The sequence below is a fragment of the Benincasa hispida genome, chromosome 11 (genome assembly GCF_027475165.1).
Source record: "Benincasa hispida cultivar pf3 chromosome 11, pf3_genome.v1.1, whole genome shotgun sequence".
Classification (NCBI taxonomy): Eukaryota; Viridiplantae; Streptophyta; class Magnoliopsida; order Cucurbitales; family Cucurbitaceae; genus Benincasa; species Benincasa hispida.
Genome location: NC_143488.1, coordinates 56,407,525 through 56,428,967, shown reverse-complemented (window position 1 = coordinate 56,428,967; position 21,443 = coordinate 56,407,525). Strand labels below are relative to the sequence as shown.

General features: G+C 37.6%; 1 protein-coding gene and 1 pseudogene across 1 annotated transcript; both read right to left on the bottom strand.

Annotated features, from left to right (window-relative positions):
* Positions 1–327: 327 nt before the first annotated feature.
* LOC120092121 (large ribosomal subunit protein bL17c) lies at positions 328–2,823 on the bottom strand. The gene is made up of 2 exons (XM_039050333.2): positions 2,571–2,823; positions 328–891 (listed from the first exon to the last, which is right to left on the bottom strand). Exons 1-2 carry the CDS (start codon positions 2,785–2,787, stop codon positions 482–484), a joined length of 627 nt encoding a protein of 208 aa, XP_038906261.1. The 5' UTR covers positions 2,788–2,823; the 3' UTR covers positions 328–481.
* Positions 2,824–4,082: 1,259 nt separating this feature from the next.
* On the bottom strand, positions 4,083–19,440 carry LOC150032758 (uncharacterized; annotated as a pseudogene).
* Between the last annotated feature and the right edge of the window lie 2,003 nt (positions 19,441–21,443).

Genomic DNA, 21,443 nt, shown 5'->3' with positions numbered 1-21,443 from the left:
GGACACGATTTGAAAATATAATTTTTTTAAAAGGTAAGACAGTAATCAAACTTATAATTTAACCTAAAACTTCTAACATCAAATTAAAATTCCTAATTTTCAGTCAACTGTGGAGCATATGCATGCAGGATCATAAAGCCCCATGCAAGGTTTGATTAGGAGAAAAAAATAGAGGTAAAACTATAGGAGGGTGATCGACAACAAAGTGAAGAGAGGATGATCTTATGAGATTAAAACGTAGACTGTCATCTTGAGCCTCCAGCCGACCACTATATGTAGTTTGAATGAAAAAATAAACAAAAACAAATTGCTAAGCCGCACATAATGTAGACCAAATTGACTTGTCAAAATATTTATGTCCACCATGTATGTATAGGTAAGCGTACATTAATACAAGGTTTATAATCATACATGTGGCAACGCCTCAAAAAAGATTAAATCTCATTATCATTCCTAGGACACAAACATAACTGGCCAATATTCAGACAAGTTCAATGTATGCCATAGGCGCATTGTCCCCTCGCCTAGGCAGTGTTCTTATAATTCTTGTATATCCACCATTTCTCTCCCCATACCTATCTTGGACTTCTGCAAATAAAGCGTGAACAATCTGCTTTTCGTAGATGAAGCCTAAAGCCTGTCTCCTTTTATGCAAGGAACCGTCTTTTGCTAATGTAATCATTTTGTCAACATACTTGCGCATAGCACTTGCTCTTGTTCTGGTGGTTTTGATCCGACCATGCTTAAGAAGTTGGGTGGTCAGCCCTCGCAATAGTGCACGTCGTTGGTCAGGAGGCCTATTTAGCTTAGGTACCCGCTTGCCATGTCTCATGGCAAAAAATCGGCTACCACTATCAACAATTTTAAAGTTATGTTCAAAGCCGTTGTAATCTGCATGATGGACACGCGCATCACAGGTTCTACAACAGTTAGTACATGCAAAAGAAACTACGGAAACTTATATGAATCTCAGGAATTCCATGTGCTATTGATCTTAATATAATTGTTCTTGTTTGATGAGATTTATATACCAATTGACAATAGATCATTTTTATTATAATTGTTAGTGTATGGGGTAGCTCTTACGGCACACATCGTCTAATTTTACATGCCAACTTCCTAACTCTCTACAATATTCAACGTGGATAAACTTGTACAATCCTCGGCCACTAAGGCCTGAAATTCGTAACCTCGAATGCATCTGAGCATTTGTATAACAGATGCATCTAGGATTCATATTAACTAACAAATGATAATGTTGAAACGTTAACTTAGCTCATTAATGGATATGTGGAAGTAATAACAAGCTCTATGAGAGCAATATGCTAGAGCATTTATATCATGTGCACAATACTTTAATCTGATGTGTAAGGTTTGTACTCAACCTAGTACTAAGCAAGCACATGATATTGACCACTCGGTGATATAGGCAAAAGGTGTTGGGAATAAAATTATTGGCGTGTACCAATGATAACACTATTTAATCGATACATCAATTATGGTACCCAAAATACAGGGTTTCAATTCCTGTCTGAATATGGTAAAGGAACAACGAATTATGCTGCCTGTAAAACATTTGAAATCACCTACAAACGGTGTTGTTTAAGTTGTTATACTTGTTATTGTTTTCTGATTTGACATGGCTCTCTCTCATAAGGTGGGTAATATTCCCTCATCCCCTCGTCTATTATTTACACTCAGCCCTATGGAATGAAATAATTCATTTGAGCTTCCTACTATTCTAAACATTCCTATTTTCTTCCCTTTCTGTTTCGTTTTACGTTCACTCTCTTAATGGGCATATTCATCATATTTCAGGCCTAGGAATACAATCAAAACATCAACCAGATACTAAATGTTAAGGTGCCCACGAAGGCACAAAGGGAACCCTTCCAAATAATTTGGAACTGTGACGAGCCATATAAAACCAGTTAGTCCAATCCGGTAGTTGACAAGAGTTCCACATACAGAATGCAGCAGGAATGGAAATATATTCACCGTTTTGTTTGATTTGTTACACTTGCATTATTTTGTACCACATGGCTCTCTCTTGTGAGGTGGGCAATATTTTCCCCATCCCCTTGTGTATATTTATACTCAGTCCTATGGCATGAAATAATTCATTTGGACTTCCTACTATTCTAAGCATTCCTATTTTCTTCCATTTTATATTCACTCTCTTAATGATAAAAATTCCGAAAATGCACCAACTTCAATGGGTACAATTCTCATAATTCAGGCCTAGAAATACAATCGAAACATCAACCAGATCCTAAATGTTAAGGTGTCCATGAAGGCACCAACAAAACCCCTTTGAAAGAATTAGCAGGAGACTCCAGTACAGTATTTGTAGCAAAACGTTGCCAAGAAAAAGCTCAAAGGGACGTATCAATTCAAATAGATATCAAAATAAATATTTTTTTTAAAAAAAAAACAATAAATTATTGCAGAACAATTCAATTCATAGGTCCTGAATCAATCAGCAATTAGAAGCAGAATAGACGCATGAATTAGCAGAAGAAAAATCAAATTAGAGGGGGCGACCAAAGTAACAAGTGAGAGGGTCTTACCTGGTAAGCCAGTAGAAATGAGGGGGTTTAAGGGGCATAGACCCGAAAAGGAGGCGATTGGTTTGCTGCAGGTTCTGCTATTGACTCGAACATTAGACAACGGGAAGCTAACGCGAGAGGGAGTACAAATTTCTGATCTCACAGAGGGTAGCGCTGACCTCAATGTTGTAAAGCTCCATCGGCCATTTGCCGTTGCCGTTGTAATCGCCATTGCCATTGTATGGGTGTCCCAGTGGTATATGGATAACAAGATAAGGAATAGGTCTCGGTTGGGCTTCACTGATATTCATTATTATAGTGAAGAATATGATTTTAGTTGTTCCAAATTTTTACATTTTTACTCCAAGTTTTGAATTTAATTTAAATTTAGCACTTTAGATTTTAAAATATTATTATTTTATATTTGAGATTTAAGTTTCGTTTTAATTTGGTTCCTAGTTCTTAAGATTTATTTTCTAAACCTTGATTCTTCACTAAAACCTGGTTTTTAATTCATAGTCATAAATTAGTGGGATAAAGTTCAAGAATATAGTGATTTTTTCAAACTAATGACAAAAATGGGGTAAATGATAAAGAATTTTAAAAAATAGGTAGGAATGGAAAGTATTGACAAAAATGGAGTAGTTTTTGGGAAGGATAATCGTGTACCCGGTACGATTAGCTTTTCATCCAGTCAACACCAAGTCAGCACCATGTCAGTACTGGTTGACTGGTCAAAGGCATACTCGTGGACCAGGTCCATGATATGCCTTAGTCTTTTTCGATTTTGAATTTTTTTTAATTAAGCTAACAAATTTCTTCATTAATAAACTTAATTATATATTTAATCTGCAATGAAAACTCAATTAGTCTGCACCCATATTAAAAATAATTTTGACTTGATTAAGTAGTACATCTCTCTATGAATTAAAAAAAAAAAAAAAAAAAACAGATCTCATGTATATGGTAGAGTCTTACTTAGAAAAAAAGAAATTAGTTCTTTAATTTCAAAATAGAAGTTTACATAAAGTTTAAAGACAACCCCGTTGGCACTTATGTCACAGGGGATTGTCTTCGTATGCCTCTAAATTAGTTTCGCCTTGTTGTCGTTGTCATCTACGACGAATACGTCTTCGATCAATGTCAGCAACATTGAGTCGTCTTGTTTGTTGAATAATACTTTCTATGTTAACCAATATTTAGTAACACATTGAACCCAACTCTAGTAAATTGTGTTGTACTGAATATTGTTGTACATCTTCGATAAAATTATTTTGTACGATGAAAAAATTAATATTAAATAATATTCATATCATATATTTGAAAATTATAAGATTATAAATCTCTTACCATGTAGTAATAGTAAGCGCTGTCGGTGTGATAAATCGCCTCATGATTGAATCGTACAAAAATAGTCATCTGATACAACTGGTCCATTTGTTATATCTCCTTGTGCACAACGATCATGACATGCACGCTAGTAGGACATATATTATGCATGAATTTGATGTTAGTCTTGGTCGTGCTTACCTCTCAAATCAATCGGTGTAGTGCCAGGAGTGTATAGTACAACGAAGGTACTATTTGTCGCAGACCAAATTGTCTCAACACATGATCTGGATGATGTCACTTTACTATATGGAAGCATATAAGAGGGCTAACGGTCAACCAGATGTCTTGACCATCCGACAGTAATCAGGTAGTGATGACCAAATATTTTGTGTGTATTACGTCTAATTAATCTGACAAAAAAAAAAAAAAAGATAATTATACACCCAAAAAGTTTTAAATATTCATTGATATATACATTTGTTACTTGATTATGTATCAGTCTATCAAATATTTATCAGTATACTAGTAACATATTTGTTGACTATTCAAAGGCAGCTAATACACCACTCCAACTAAAATTATAAATAAAAAATATACAATTAATTTATATTCTTACATAAAATGATAACAAAAAAAAATATATAAATGAAATAATACTTGACAATGAGTGGATGAAGGCTTGGGGCCTATAACTGGACTTATAGTGCTATAATTTTAAATCTATGTAAGCCCATACTTGTAGTAGTATCAATGGCCTTACTATTTCCAACGCTTGTGCATTAGTAGCCCAAAAAAGTTCTCTATAAATCCATGCAAGACAAGCACCACTCCACGAGTACGTACCAGCATGCTCGAAATCAGACAATAGAGGGATAAACATAAGATGTACCAGAGCGTTTAACTTGTCAGCGAACAAAAATCCTCCAATAAGCTGCTTAATGTATGCTCGTGCATACCTACATACATTGATGTCGTCGGCATCGGGAGACAATTCTGGAAATTGGGATGTTAACTATGGGATACTCAATCTTAAGCCTTTTAGATCATCTGATAGAATGTCTAAGAGCTCGTCACAAACAATTTTCCAATCATATTGTAGTGAACCTATCAAAGGTTCTCCATCCACTCGTAACCCAAACTTAATAGCAACATCCTGCAACGTAATTGTACATTCCCCACAAGGCAGGTGAAATGTGTGGGTTTATGGTTTCCAACACTCTATTAAAGCAGTAATAAGGTGCCAATCAAGTTGGCTAAATCCAATTTGTGCAACCCCAAGAAAACCGGCCTGTTCAACATAAGAAATAATACGTGGATCAAATGGGATAGTATGTTGTGCAGATGCCTCCTTGTTGGGGATGATGCCCTAAACTCTTGTTGGGTCTGTAATTTGTAAACATTGTATTGAACAAATACTTGTGACATAATAATATATGATATTTTGTTCGCTGTTGTCTATGAAACATGGGATGTTTTATTTGCTTTATCAAAAACCAATAAACTAAGATCTTTGGTTATCATTGTAACTTAAGCATATATGTGGAGACATACAGGTGGATCATGCCTTAAGTGATAACCAAAATGGTCTGTAGTATATGAATATAGAAGGGAAACCTTATCCTGGTGATGTTACAGATGCGACCTTCTTTATAAAACCATTACAAGTGTTGTGACTTGCTACAGATGGTCTGATCCTAATCATTCATGTGGAGACATGCGAGTAGAGGCGTCCTATACAAAGGAGTTTGTATAAGATTGGACCACAAAGTGTTATAGTCTCGTTATATAACGTCGTTCATGACAAAAACTTCATTTCACTAGGATGACCATAGGTAACATGACCTTAATCTCGAGTGAGTTGGGAACTCCTGCCTTTGAAGGCAGTTGATGCGTTGATTTATCATGCGATGTAGGGATGTGTGGATGCGATGATCATACAAGTTTTTCTAACAAAGCCTAAGTATAAGTCTTTTTAGGGTCCTGGTAAGTCTAGGGTTGAACGCAGGGATTACTAAATAGATATGCAAAAGACTCTCTGATTCTATTGCGATGGTGATAAAGAAGTAGATGGTAATTTAATTTAGATGTTCTAATGCAGTGGAATTAAACACAGAGCGATGAAAGGATGGTGTTGTAACAAGCATGCAATGAAGGGGCTGAGAAGATATTTCGCTAACATTTTTTAAGATTTTGTACAAGTCATGTGATCATGCTATACACAAATATTAAGCACTACTTCTCAATGCACAATGCCACATTTCCTATTTCTAGGATGCATGCGATGTGTATGGAATGTAGCAAATAGAACTTATTTCTAAGTCTCTACTCTTGCTTATGCAATCTAATCTAACTCTCTCAAGCCTAGATTCTGTCTTTAAACTACTCTCTCAAGTACTCCAAATGATGAATGACGCATACATAAGACAAGATGATCACATGAAGTGCATAGCTTAAGTCATGCTAGCTAAGTACTTCTCAACCCATTCACAAATTTAGTTACTCATGCATGGTGTGGAGAGATTGAACATGAATTGAAATGAAGTTTTCATATTTGCAAATAAAGTGTTGAGTACAAAATAATAGATGGAGTGAGAAATATCAAGCCAGGTAAGCAATGTCTTGCTTTCCGTGGCTTTTTACACTGCTCTTATTACTTCAACTCATTTCCGATTTGTAGAATCTTGCTCTTGCAAGGGTTAAATGTCTCTCCTTCGTGCTGATTTCCAGCAGTCTCTCGACTTTTCCGAAAATTAATTTCTTTTCAAGAATTCCCTTCCCTCAGCTTAGCCTCGTTTCCTCATGCACTCTTTCTGGTTTGGCAACATTGGGTATTGATAGATTTCAAGGTGAAGTAGTTCTTCTCACTAATGATTGCATGGATGGGCGACATTAATTTCCATACTCTGTTGCACTGTCTGAAAATCATCGAAAGTTCAATGTATTTGCAATGATATGGTCTTTAATGGTCGTCAACTGTATTTTGGAATTGACCGTTATCAGCTTTACGTCTCATCATATTTTATTATGTTGTTGCTTTTATGTAAGGTCTTTATGCGATCGTTTTTTAGGTACTTCTTGCGATCGCAAACTCAAATGTGCCATCACATTATATCCTTGGATCGCAATTTCAGACACGCAATCGCATTGTTCCTACACATAATAATGCAGTTTAACTGATTTTATGCGATGAGTGTTAGCGTTCGCTATTTCTTTTAGTTCGGCGCATTCAATCATAATATTGCCTATTTTACCAATGCTTTCTCCCATTGTTTTAATAATTTGAGCTTTAATAACTTGTATTTCTACCAGTTATCAGCAATTCTTTTGATTTACATGGGTGCAAGTGGCCAGATTGTCGACTCAAACCTACCACTTCAGGGATTCGTCTTATTTGGGAATTGGGAACTCACCTACACAAGATGGAATTCACTCCTTCCTCAAAGCAGGGGTAAGTAGATAGATTTCTCCCTTAAGAGCTGATTCCGGGGCTTGAACGATGTGGCGCCACATACCTTCTCATGGCCCGAGAGGTGTACAAACATAGTAGGACTATGTTATATTGTTCATTAGAGGGATAAGTGGTACTTAAAGAGTTAGATGTAACTACAGGGGCAAAACGATAAATTGGCCCTACTGTACATATGAGCGTTTGTGAAGGGTTATCATATTGTTGACTGGTTATATCCAATGGACATAGAAATATATCTGTGGTGAGAAAAGTGTAGCTGTCGGTTTTTAGTGGAGTGCCTGGTAGTTAACGGATGGTGGATCTCGTTGCTAAAGAGTTTGGTCAGCTATTCACGTACCGTTGGAGCTTCAAGCCACAAGTCCATAAGGTCCCCTTAATAGCTCAATGGATTCAAGTTGAGAATTAGTTTTTGGGTCAGTTTGAAGTGTTCAAATTGACAAGAGGTGGTTTGATTATATATGATATGATAAAACTGGTCAATTGTATATGATATAGTTGACATGATGTATGAGATACGTTAATTGGTGGAAAATGATATAAATATGATTTATATCTATCGGAGGAGAAAAGGACTATGGTTTATATGTTGCATATGATGTGTTATTAAAAACTATAGGTTATAAATATAATATGATTATATTTATTTATAATTCAATAATTATGAGATAATTGTTGGTGGTTTTCTCCATAAATGTACGTGAAAATGGGAGGTTTCATTCAGTTTTCATAACTGGAGGATAAAATGAAAATAGTTTCATTTTGGAAAGAGATCGGTTAATCGTTGATAATGGACAAAAATGCACGTTATTACAGTGCTAAGTTATAAAACAATGTAGGGTTGCGTTGATAAAAACATATAAGATTGCGTCCAAAAAGCATTAAGTACATAATATTGCAGTCACATGCATCCATCGCATGAAAACAGTTAACTTGTACAGAATATGCATTGACGCAAGGCGGAAAATGCGATCATAAGAAATCAACGACCAAGTGCATCAAAAGATTGTGTCATGATGCATTATTTTATTAAATGTGGAAAATAGATGATATGCATTGATGGAATTACGTTGCACTTAAGTTTCTCCAGCGGAATCCAAGCGTAAATTCCTCTGAGTTTCCTGGTAAGTCCAAGGTCGATCACAAGGACTTGTGAAAATAGTTTGCGTTGATAATTTTCTTATGAAAACTTTGCGGTAACCGGTAAAATAAATAAGGTGGTTGGTTTGTTGTTGTGTTAATGAAAATAATAATAAATGCGACAGAATTCGAAAAGAGTTGGCAACGGGAAATACGATGAATATGCGATGAACGGGTTGAGAGGGATTTCGGCTAACACTCCCTAGGTTGCGTTCATGCCTTGCGATCATGCAACATGCATACAATAGTAAACCACCTCTCGGTGTGAATGCCACGGCTTTTAAGGCTAGAACGCATGCGATAAATATGCGATAGGTCTACAGGGTTTACACATAAACCTCTATTTCTAATTATGCAATGACAACATGACATTCACACGAATATGCGACCGCATAATATCATTCCTATTCCTAGGATGCATGCGATGCAAGTTGACAAACAGAGTTTATCTCTAAGTCCCTATTTCTTGTTTATGCAGGCCTAATCTTACTCTTTCAAGTCAGATTCTAACCTAGCTCTCTCGAGACATTAGGTTCTTTCTTTAGATTCTCTCTCGAGCAACTCTAAAGGGTTGTTTCGCACAGCATAAAACAAGACAATCGCAAGCAATGAACTTCCTAGATCATGTTAGCTTAGTTCCTCTCAACCCATTCAACTAGTTTAGCTACTCATGCGTAGTAAGAGAATGAGCAGATTTAGAAATATAACTTCCATTGAATAGATAAAAGATGAAGTATAGGATAACAATGCAAGTATAGTAAAGAGCTTGGAGCAATTTCTTACCACCAGGTGTTACACTGTTCTATTCGTGCTCTAAAGATATTCTCGCTTTCGCGAGAGTCAACCCACTCTCTGCTCTCACGCCCCAAGGTTCTTTCTCAAGCCGCCTTGGATGATCTTCGACATCACCACTCTTCTCTACTTCGTCGTGAAATGGAAAAGAAAACTATGTGAACTTGTAAAGTGATGAAGTAATCGACTGTTTAACCCTTTCTCTGAAGAATGCACTTGGTATTTATAGGGCATCAAAGGAGAAAGGCAGCTTCTCTCTCCTGGCTGTACAGATGGGACAACTTTAATTCCTGACTGATGCGCAGGATAATTGTCACCGATAAAGCTGGATGTACTTTGTGACCGTTATCGGCTGTCAACTTAATTTGGATCTGACTGCTGTCAGCTTTCTGTCCCATCGATCTTAATTGTCCTTTTGTCCGGATGTGCCCACCATGTTGCAGTGATTCTTCTTAGGTGGATGTTTGCGAGCACGATTAACGCAAAGTCTTGCGGTGAAGTTGCGCTCGACCGATGTATTCCTATGATCGCATTCTTTGCTTTGCGTTAACGCATTATTCTGCACAAAAATATAGAGATCAACTGCTCTAATGCGTTGGACGCATGCGACCGCAATATTGTAGAATTTATGCTTAATGGACGCAATTTAACATATTCTATCAATGCAATCCAACATTGTTTAAGAACTTAGTACTATGATAACGTGCATTTCTGCTCGTTATCACACCCCCAAATTTAAACAATGCTTGTCCTCAAGTATAAGCTAAAGATTCCTTTAGCAAGTTAACCGCAAAGTCCTTTTCCTAGATTTCTCAAGGATACTTCATTCAAATCCTGTATACAAGAATTTTCCTAAGTCTTATTCAAGTCTACTCTTTGAATATTTTTAAGACCTAGGGACTGCAAGTTTAACTTTCTAAAGGACTTCACTAAATTCTTGGAGCATCGCATGATTATTTCAAAAAGAAAATTTTCTACCGAGGTGACAAAAGATTTATCTTTGCACAAAAATTTTCTTTATTGTTATTTTTTTTTCTGACCTTGTGCTGATCCAAGTGTCTTGCCTTCATTTTGGCTTGCCCCCACGGGTATCATGCGGACATCCAACTGTGAGCACTGCACTATTTCTCAGATTAAACTCATACCGATTTGGCATTAGAGTTGCAGTCATTGATTTATGGGTTGATCCTGGTAACTTACTTTCATTTTGGCTTGCCCCCACGTGTGTCATGCGAACATCCAACTACGAGTAAGTGCCTTTCACAACTTAACTCTTATCAATATAGGTTTCCCCTTTTCGTTGATAGTGGAGTTGTTATTCTCAAAAGTGTTTTTTTATAATCGAAAATAGCAAGGTCAAAAAATAAATACCTCACCCCCAAATTTAAAATGTGGCAATGTCCCCATTGCCAAAAGATTAGAATAAATTATGCGATGTTCTAGAATACGTTGTAAAAAGAGCTTGAAAGAAAGCTAGCAAACCCCCTAACTTCTAGAAATATTTTATGAGATGACTATCTTAAGATTAAGTTGACTCTAATATATACGAAAGAAATAGAAGCATATTTTTCATCATTGAAATCTTACTTGGTAAAGAAACAGAATGCGGTAAACTACTAAATTTATCTATTTGTTAAATGATTGTGGTAATTAAGAAGGATGCGCAATGATAAAACTTCGAAAAGCGAAATGCAATGTGATAGCGCAAAATTTGAAATAAAGATAATGAAGAGTACTCCCCTAAATTTTGCACTATCGCCTGCAGTGTGTTGACGCATCCATCCTTGCGGCGATCTTTCTTCTGTGGGTTGCGGTGATGGAATAAGATGAATGCTTCTTTGCGTAACATCGTCGCAATCCAGCACCTCGATCATTGTAAGGAAAACAAAGAGAGGGTCAAATTATTTTAAACAAAAGAAAAATCGTTAATGCAAATTAATATATATTTTATAATAGTATTGAAAATTGAAAAGATAGCTAAAAGATAGTGAAGATTCTGAGTAGTGGAGAAAAAAGTTGAAGACTTGAAGTTTCCCAAACTTGCATCCCTGAGGAATCGCGATCATGTGACAATGCAGGGACCACCTACTTCCTTCATTATTCAAAGTTTCTCAGTTCCATGGAGTCGACTTGGCGATGCCAATATTCTCCATGGTATACTTTTACTCGCTACCCATTGACTTTGAATATGTTGGTACCATCGTCATTTGATAATTCCACTGCACCATGTGGAAGTACTTGTCGAATTATGAATGGTCCGGACCAACGAGACTTTAGCTTCCCTGGGAAGAATCGCAGACGTGAATTGAAAAGCAAGACTTTCTATCCGACTTGGAGGTTCTTGCTGCATATGCATTGATCATGCTAGTACTTGGTGCCAGCACTTGGTGCGCTCCTTATAAATTTTCACATTTTCATATGCGTTGTTCGAACCATTTCCTTTTTTGCGCTTCCCCTGCTTCCTTTAAATTGAAATTCAGTTTCTTGACCGCCCACAGTGCCTTATATTCCAGCTCCAAGGGCAAGTGACGCACTTTGCTGAATACCAACGCATAGGGGGATATGCCTATAGGTGTTTTAAAGGCGGTCTGGTATGCCCATAACGCATCATCAAGCTTCTTTGCCCAATCCTTTTGCGAAGGTTTGACTACCTTCTCAAGTATTGATTTAATTTCCCGATTGGACACTTCAGCCTGACCATTTGTTTTCGAATGGTATGTGGTGGCCACTTTGTGGAGAATGTTGTACTTGCGCAACAGCTCCTTAATACTGTGGTTGACAAAGTGTGATCCTTCATCACTTATGATGGCACTCACGTGTGAAAATATTTTTCTTCAGGAACTGGGAGACTACTGCTGCATCACTTGTGGCGCATGCAATTGCCTCTACCCACTTGGAGACATATTCAATGGCTAATAAAATATAGTGTTTACCGTTTGAAGGAGGGAATGGTCCCATGAAATCAATCCCCCATACGTTGAATAATTCCAGCTCCAGGATAGTATTCATCGGCATTGTGTTCTTCCATGAAATATTGCCAGTGCATTGACACCGATCACATTTCATTGCATAATCAGCAGCATCCTTGAATAATGAAGGCCAAAAGAATCCACTTTGCAAAACTTTGGCTGCAGTACGTTGTCCTCCAAAGTGCCCTTCATAAGGTGAATCGTGGCACTGTGACAATATGCGTTGTTGAGCGGCATCTGGTATGCATAATCGAATGATTTGGTCTGCACCTCTTTTATATAGATTCAACTCATCCCAATAGTAGTGTCTGCATTCATTCTTGAGCTTCTTCCGTTGATGGTAGGTGTAATCTTCAGGAAATTGTTCACAGACTAAATAATTAACAATATCCGCTGTTCGTTGCTATCGTGATTCGAGCAGGGAGTGTATTGTATAAAATAAGTTGGAAAAATAAGTGCTAAGTATAAATGGTGCATTGATGTTGTGATGCATTTAAGTAGTTGTAACGCATTGATGCGTTAGAGATATGCAATCAGAACGCACGACACTCCTATTAATGACGTTCAAGTTTTCCTAAACCAGACCCAAGTATAAATCTGATTTAGGTTCTTGGCAAGTCCAGGGTCGAACTCAGTGATTCAGTTAAACAAATGTAGACCTTGTATTGTATCTATTATAGGGTTTTCCTAAATGAATGAGAGAAATGTGTTATTTACACTAAAATGCTATGCCTGTGCAAGAAGATACAAAAGAGTTCAGTGGTGAGTGATGGATCATGCGAAAATGGAGTTTAATGTAAGTGGATGCGTCGGTCTAAGATGAGTGTACATAACACATTATCTTTTGTTCATGATTAGACTTTATTCATGTGTTAGACTTTATTCAATACTTTTCAAAACTTCTCAATGGATGATTTGCTTATCTTTTGTTCATGCGTTAGACTTTATTCAACACTTCTCAATGCGAACAACATACAAAACCTATCTCTAGGATGTATGCATCTAACACATAATGCAATAAACACTAGTAAGTCTATCTCTAGCTGTACTAGGCGTTCTACTTGATGCGGCTTATTTATTCTCTCGAACAATCTAAGTTAAAGATGCTTTTACCAATTGTTCAAGTTGGCTTAAGTGTTGAAATGAAATTTTGCATAAAGTATAAATGCATTCAACATGAATAAGAAATAAACAATGGCAAAAAAATGTGATGGATCAAATATATGAATTTTATAAAAAAGCAAATTGTCTTTACAAAAGCAATATTCAATCAAGTGAAATGAAATCAATAAATGAGATGAGGGAAATTGAGTCAAGTCGCAGAGTACAATCTTTTGTATCTCTTTGGCTCAATTCTGTTGTCACTTGTATAGGAAGAGGACGAAGTGTCTTTCTCAAGCTTGGCTTCCTCCGCTCCCTGACCGGCGGTGGTGGTGGTTCTCAACCCTTCTGATTGTCTTGGCACCACAACATAGCTTAAACTATGACTACACTAATTATAGAGAGTAAGGATCTTGATAATTTCTAAACTGAATAAGTTTCTGACTTTGGAGGGACTTCATCTATTTATAGGCGTTGGTCATGTCCATTTGGTGAATGGGCAGCATTAAACTCCATATCCTGGTCAGCATTAAAGTCCATTCCCTAGTTAGCCACCTGACTCTCGGAAGCTTTTCAGACGCCGCCTACTGCAGGTGCCCATACTTGCAAGTGGTGACATGACACAATTAGCCTGGATCAATGAATCTTCTCTGCATTGAACTCCCTCCGACGCTGGCCCATGCGTTACAACTTTTCCTACGGCACTTGTCTAATGCGTTAGCGTTTATCCTCACATTGAAATCCTACAATACAATGCGTTAGTGCCACGATATTTAGTAATAAAACTTCTTTTGCATGAGTTTGCTAATGTTTGAATAAATCCATGTGTTTCTTCTAAAAATAAGGAGAATTTATCATTAAAAACCTTAGTTGTTCCAACTTAAGAGCAAAAATAACTTGTATTTCTACAAGTTATCATCCGCATATCATGGTAGTTCTTCTATGCGAAACAACTGCTCGTCCGGGAACACAACACTCACTTCAGATTCATTATGGTCAACTTCAGAATTTTCTAGTCTGGACAAGTGATCCGCAACTTGATTCTCTATCCCCTTTCGATCAATTATTCTTGAAGGAGGAGAACCTATCTGATCAATCTCGGTTTTGCGTCCTGTAACATAGTTTGTATGTATGATATTCAATGCTCATGATGATGGGATACTACTACTATTTATGCGTTAATTAGAGATACTCAAGTAGTATGCCTTGCATTGTCACAAGTTTCCTTACGATGGAACCAAGTGTAATTCCACCGCAAGTTTCTTAGTGTGATCCGATGTCGCACACGAGGAAATGGTGTCGGTTATTGCGGTATGTTCATGGTATATGCGATTGGGTTTTTCAATTATTTATAAAAGTGTGTACAATATGTAAATTACAGAAAAATAAAGGAAAGCAGTAAGATGTGATAAAACTTGAAAATCAATAAACTTAAACTAGATGTTACAAGATACAGAGTTTATGTGCAAGATACTAGGATTAAGGCTGGCTGTGAAGGTTGTGCAAAGATGTGGAATGCGACTACAAGTCCTGTGAACAGATTAGAAAGAGAAAGATAAGTATTACAAACAACGCAAGTTCTTAATCGAATTGAAAGTACAAATACTGTTCCACTCTTCTCTTGGCGTACATCTTTCAATGATCGGCCGTATTTCCCACATGTCTGTGGTGAAACAGAGTCTAACGTAATGAATGCAAGGTTGCTTCCATGTCTGGAAGTACCACTCGCTTTAGTTAACGCACTCTTCTGACCTTCTCTCGATAGATTAGAATGACATATTCACTTCTGCTCTCACAGGTGAAGATGTCGTCTAGCATGCTTTAGCTAAACGTATTTGATAACTTTAATACATATTAAGTTCTTGGTGATTCATATTGCTCATCAAGAGATTAAGAAAACATCATGGAGAAAGTGACTAACGGGCGAACGAAAATAAACAGAGAATGGTAAATGAAATCTATCAAAACATTTAATATTTCTACTAAGTGTTTGATACATGATGTGTGAATGTAAAGATAAAGAAAACATGGAATACAGTGAAAGGGAGATAGAACAAATACAATAAGGTGCCAATGTTTTGGCACAGATTCAATGGAGATCTGCTTGCCGAATAGGATGGTTTTGATGGCAGGAAGAGCTTCCCTCTCAGGCTTGCTCCATCGGTAGCTGGGGTCTCTGCACAGAGCTTCAATCGGTATACAACTGGTCATCGGTAGCGGGGTCTCTGCACAGAGCTTCGATCGGTATACAACTGGTCGGATATGAGATTTACCTCTCGGCCTTATCTCTTTCTCTTCCCGAATTTCTTCTTTTCAACACTCAGCTCAACCTTTTTCTCTCTAAAATCTTACAGCACTTAGCCCAGTATCAAATAGCATATTTTTCTCTGAATTCGCTGGGGTATTTATAGGAGCAGATCCTTTGACTCCGGCCATGTGGTCCCCACTTGATGGTTATGGTAATTCCATAGATGGAGTTATGAAATCAGACCATCGATTATGCACAACCATTAGTTGTACACGTGTCTTAATCCTCCGCCTTCGTGTTGCTCAGTTGCATCTTTCGATTATAGGTTCGCATGCGGTGTTTGTTTTTATTACTGCATGCGGTCGAAGCATAGCTCTGGACCGACTATCGCATTGTGCTGTTACTTTAGTAATTGTTTCTTCAAGGTTGATTGACGAGCACAATGTGATAGAGATGCGTTGATTAGTTTCTCATGAGCCTTGAGTGCAAGCGGTGACTTGGTTTCCTGCAAAACAGAGTAAAGTTTGGCTTGTCCTCCATCTTTTTGGCGTTAGTGGGTGTAATTGCAAACATTTATAATTATTGTCATACTAAGTTAATTTTCATACAATTGGTGCATAATTACTAACTTTTGGCCGCAATATCTAGATAAGATGGCATAAATAAGTTGTATTTCTATAAGTTATCACACCTCCAAATTTAGATATATGCTTGTCCTCAAGCATATCTTCTACTAAAGCAATCATGCTCCATTCTTATCCTATATTTCTGTGATGATTGGTTGCTCTGAATGTTACACTTAGGCATTCCCTAACATCAGACTTTCCTTCTATTCTTGTTAATTCTTAGCAACCCCTACTTTATTCTTCTATGTAAAAAAATCCTACTCAAAGACACTTTTCTAGTTTTCAAAGTAGAATGCTTATCCCTTCTTTATCAAAACAACTTGATGTAACTATATGCTGTGAGCAAAACTTTGCGTCATTTATTCACTTAGAGACAGTTGGTCATGGTTACCCTCTTCGTTTTGGCTTATCCCCATGGGTGTCATGCGAACATCCAACTACGGTAGTGTGCCAGTTCTAACTTTAACTCATGATAATCAGAGGAGTTGTCCCTTGCCTTATTTTTCCCTTTTTGGCTTATACTATGTTGTTCTTGGAGACCCACCTTCGTTTTGGCTTGCTCCTACGGGTGTCATATGAACATCCAACTACTAGCAGACTCCTTTCACAACTAAACTCTTATCAGGTTGGGAACAGTTTTGAAATTTTTCCTTGCGCTGACATTGGAGTTTTGCATAATTTTTTTTTTTATTATTTTTTTTTTGGTAAATGAAAGTAGACGCATTTTCTGAAATACTGCATACTTCTGAGTTCATCTACTCAGACCTTCCCCACCCCCAAATTTAAAGATGAGCAAGGTTCTCATTGCATTTTATGGATAGACTAGACAAACACTTAGAAGAAAATTTCAAAAAGAAGGTTTGAGCAGGACTTTGAAAGATAAAAGGTAAAGTACTACTAAACTAAGAGTTAAGGAAGTGTTAGTCAGAATTTACTAAGTATGGGAAATGTTTCTAAGTGTAATATATTATACATCATAGCAACGCAATGAAGATCGTAAAAATACAAGAGTACAAATATATCAAAGATTAACAAAGGAAGATAAAGAAAGAGGCACAGGCAAAGAGTAGAGTGAATTATGTACTTTGATTGTATTGACTATTAACAAAGTATACGAATATATTACATATGATCGCATTAAAAAAAAAATTTCTCATGCTTGTACAAGAGTCAAAGAATTTGGTAAAGTTACAAAATTTGATTCGGACGATTTGCAGCTCACAACATGCTTCCAATAAATGCAGATACATTTTTGCTAAGGATGGGCAATACGCATACATCCCCACAGCACACCTCTTAACTAAATACATTTTTGGAGGATGCCTCAACATAGTGCATTTAACTAAGGTCGGGTAAAGGATGCATATGTGAGCACCCCTCACCGCAATGTATTTGGTTGTATTAAATGCATATCTCCCTTTTCTTTCTCCTTATTACACCCACCCTTTCGTTATATGCCAGTTTATTTTCCTCTCTTCCTAACTCAAGTTGACGAGAATAATTTATCAAACATTCACAAAAACATGTGCCCAACGCTACTACATGTAATGTAAGGAAACATATGCGACATGAAACTTCTAGAGCATTAACAACTACTCCTACTAAATAACAATTACAACATGAAACAAATGATAAAAGAAAGCTGTAAAGAAGGCAAGTAAACATAGATGGGAAGGCCGGCTGAAAGAAGTTCTCAGAGTTACCGCAATCGCTTTCCCTGCAGGTATTTTAATCCTGCTTTCCCAAATCAATGGTGTCCATGCGCCGATCGAAGTCACCTCCATAATAAGGTTTGATCCGCTGACCATTGACTTTGAATGCGCTGCTCCCATCTAAAGTTGTTAATTCCACTGCGCCGTGGGGAAAGATGGTCTTGATCCGGAATGGCCCGAACCAATGAGACTTCAGCTTCCCAGGGAACAGTCGCAGATGTACATTGAATAGAAATACCTGCTGACCTTCGGTGAATGTCTGATCGTTGATGCGTTCATCATGCCATTTCTTTGTTTTCTTCTTATATATTTTGGCATTTTCATAGGCATCCTTTCGCCATTCGATCAACTAATTCAATTGTAACTTACGGATTTTCCCCACACTAACTAAATCGAACTTCAGCTTCTTGCATGCCCACATTGCCTTGTGTTCTAACTTAAGCGGCAGATGACAAGCTTTTTCAAAGACCAGGGCGTACGAGGACATGCCAATTGGTGTTTTGTAGGCAATCCTGTAAGCTCATAGTGCTTCATCAAGTTTGGATGACCAATACCTCCTGGTAGTATTAACTACCTTCTCCAAGATAGTTTTGATCTCTCTGTTAGAAATTTATGCCTGCCTATTAGTCTGTGGGTGGTATGCGGTTGCCACTTGATGGCTAACGTTGAATTTAGTCAGTAGGTTAGCAATTGTGCGGTTGATGAACTGAGAGCTCTCATCACTGATTAAGGCACGTGGCGTTCCATAGCACGCAAAAATATTCTTCTTCAAAAACTTTGCCACAATGGCTGCGTCGTTATTGGCACATGTGATGGCCTCAACCCATTTTGAAACATAGTCAACCACAACTAGAATATATTGATGACCTTTAGATGGTGGAAACAGGCCCATGAAGTCAATTCCCCATACGTCAAATAATTCAACTTCTAAGATTGACGTCAATGGCATTTCATTTCTTTTGGACATATTCCTTGTCCTTTGTGTATTTCATAACATGGGCATGGGCATCTTTAAACATAGTTGACCAAAAGTAGCCGCACTATAAGACTTTTGTTGCAGTCCTTTGCCCCCCAAAATGTCCTCCATATGGGGACTCATGACAGAATTCTAAAATGCTCTTGGCTTCGTGCTCAGGGACACATCGACGTATTATATGATCAGGCCCTTGTTGATATGGGAATGGATCGTCCCAAAAATAAAATTTTGCGTCATGTCTTAGCTTCTTCTTCTGCTTGTAGGTATAATCATCCGGTAGTTAACTACAAACTATAAAGTTTACTATGTTCGCATACCAGGGAACATTAACGCCTACTACCATTAGCAGCTCATCGGGGAATCTTTCCTCAATATCTTTTTCTGTTCCTTGAACCTCGCCGTTTTCTAGTCTTGACAAATGATCTGTGACTTGGTTCTCGGTGCCCTTCCTATCTTTAATTTCCAGGTCAAACTCTTGTAGGTGTAGCACCCATCGTATCAATCTTGGTTTTGCATCCTTCTTCGTCATTAATACTTAATTGCAGAGTGATCTGTATACACCACCATATTTTTTCTGATCACGTACTGTCGAAACTTCTCCAATGCAAATACCACTGCGAGCATTTCTTTCTCTGTGGTCGTATAGTTCTCTTGTGCATCGTTTAGTGTTTTACTCGCATAATAAATGGGATGCAAAACCTTCTCCCGGCGCTGACTCAAAACTGCACACATAGCATATCCACTAGCATCACACATCAATGCAAAAGGTTGCGTCCAATCTGGGGCAACCAAAATTGGAGCGGAGATAAGTACATCTTTTAATGTGTTAAATGATTTAGTGCATGCAACATCAAACTTATACTCGCGGTCAACTTCGAGAAGTGCACTAAGGGGTCTTGCGATCTGAGAGAAGTTGCGAATAAATCTTCTATAAAATCCTGTGTGACCCAGAAAGCTCCTTTGTGTCTTTACATTCACTGTTGGGAAATTGCCTCAACACTATACCCTCTGTCACCATGAAGTGACATTTTTCCCAATTAAGCACCAAGTTCATCTCTTCACATCTTTTCAGAATTTTCTCCAAATTGGCTAGGCAGACTTATCAATGTTCCCATAAACGAAGAAGTCATCCATAAATATTTCTATTGAGTCCTCGAGAAAATCTGAAAAGATTGCCATCATGCACCTCTGGAATGTGCTTGGCGTATTACAGAGGCCGAATGGCATGTGACAGAAAGTGAATGTCCCATATGGGCAGGTCAATGTGGTCTTGTTTTGGTCTTCAGGAGCTATCATGATCTGGTTGTACCCGACGTATTGTTGAACGCTAGGATTGATGCTAAAAAGATATGCTATGCAATGCTCGAAATGATGGATACTACTTCTAATATGCATTAATTATGAATGTTCTTGTAGTATGCCATGTGTTGTCACAAGTTTCCTTACGTTGGAACCAAGTCGGTGTGATCCGAGGTCGAACACAGGGACTGTTTGAGGTTATTGTGGTATGTTTGTGATATATGCGACCAGGTTTTTCAATCTTTAAATAGTGTTTTGTACAAGTATATAAAGGTGCGGTAAAGGAAAGGAAAGTAGTAAAAAAAATGCAATAATAAAATAAGTACAGTAAACCTAAGCTAGATGATACAAGATACAGGTTTCATGATACAAGATGCTGGGGTCCAGGCTGGCTGTGAAGGTTATGCAAAGAACATAGAATGCGGCAGCAAGTCTTATGTACAACACATAAAGAGAAAGATAACTAATATAAACAGCACAAGTTTCTTAAATGCGTTGAATCTATAAGTACGGTTCCACTTTTCTCTTGGTGTACACCTTTCAGTGATCAGCCACGTTCCCACATGTCTGTGGTGAAACAAAGGAATGTAATGAACGCAAGGTTGCTTCCATGTTTGGAAGTACTACTCGCTTTAGTTAACGCATTCTTCTAACCTTCTCTTGATAGATCAGAATGGCATCTTCACTTCTGCTCTCACAGGTGAAGATGTCGTCTAGCATGCCTTAGCTAAACGCATTTACCTCTTTAACACAAGTTAAGTACTCGTTTAATTTATATTGACTACCAGGGGATTAGGAAGACATCATGAAGAAAGTGATTAATGGAGGAACGAAAGTAGATAGAAAATGGGATATGAAAGCAATCGAAACATTTAATATATCTATTAAGCGTTTGATACATGGTGTGAATGAAAAGATAAAGAAGGTGAATACAATGATGGAAAGAGATAGAACATATACAAACAAGCACCAACGTCTTGGCATCGATTTGAGTGGAGATCTGTTTGCTGGATTGGATGGATCAAATGGATGGATGAGCTTCCCTCTCAGGCTTGCCCAACCGGTAGCAAGGTTCTCAACACAGAGCTTCTCGACGGGTATTTGGTAGAATAGAACTGAAACTCACCTCTCGGCCTTGTCTTGTTTTCTTCCCGAATTTCTTCAGTTAAGCACTCAGCTCAGCCTTTCCTCTCAACACTTTGGCAGCAATTAGCTCCGTATCCAGTAGCATAT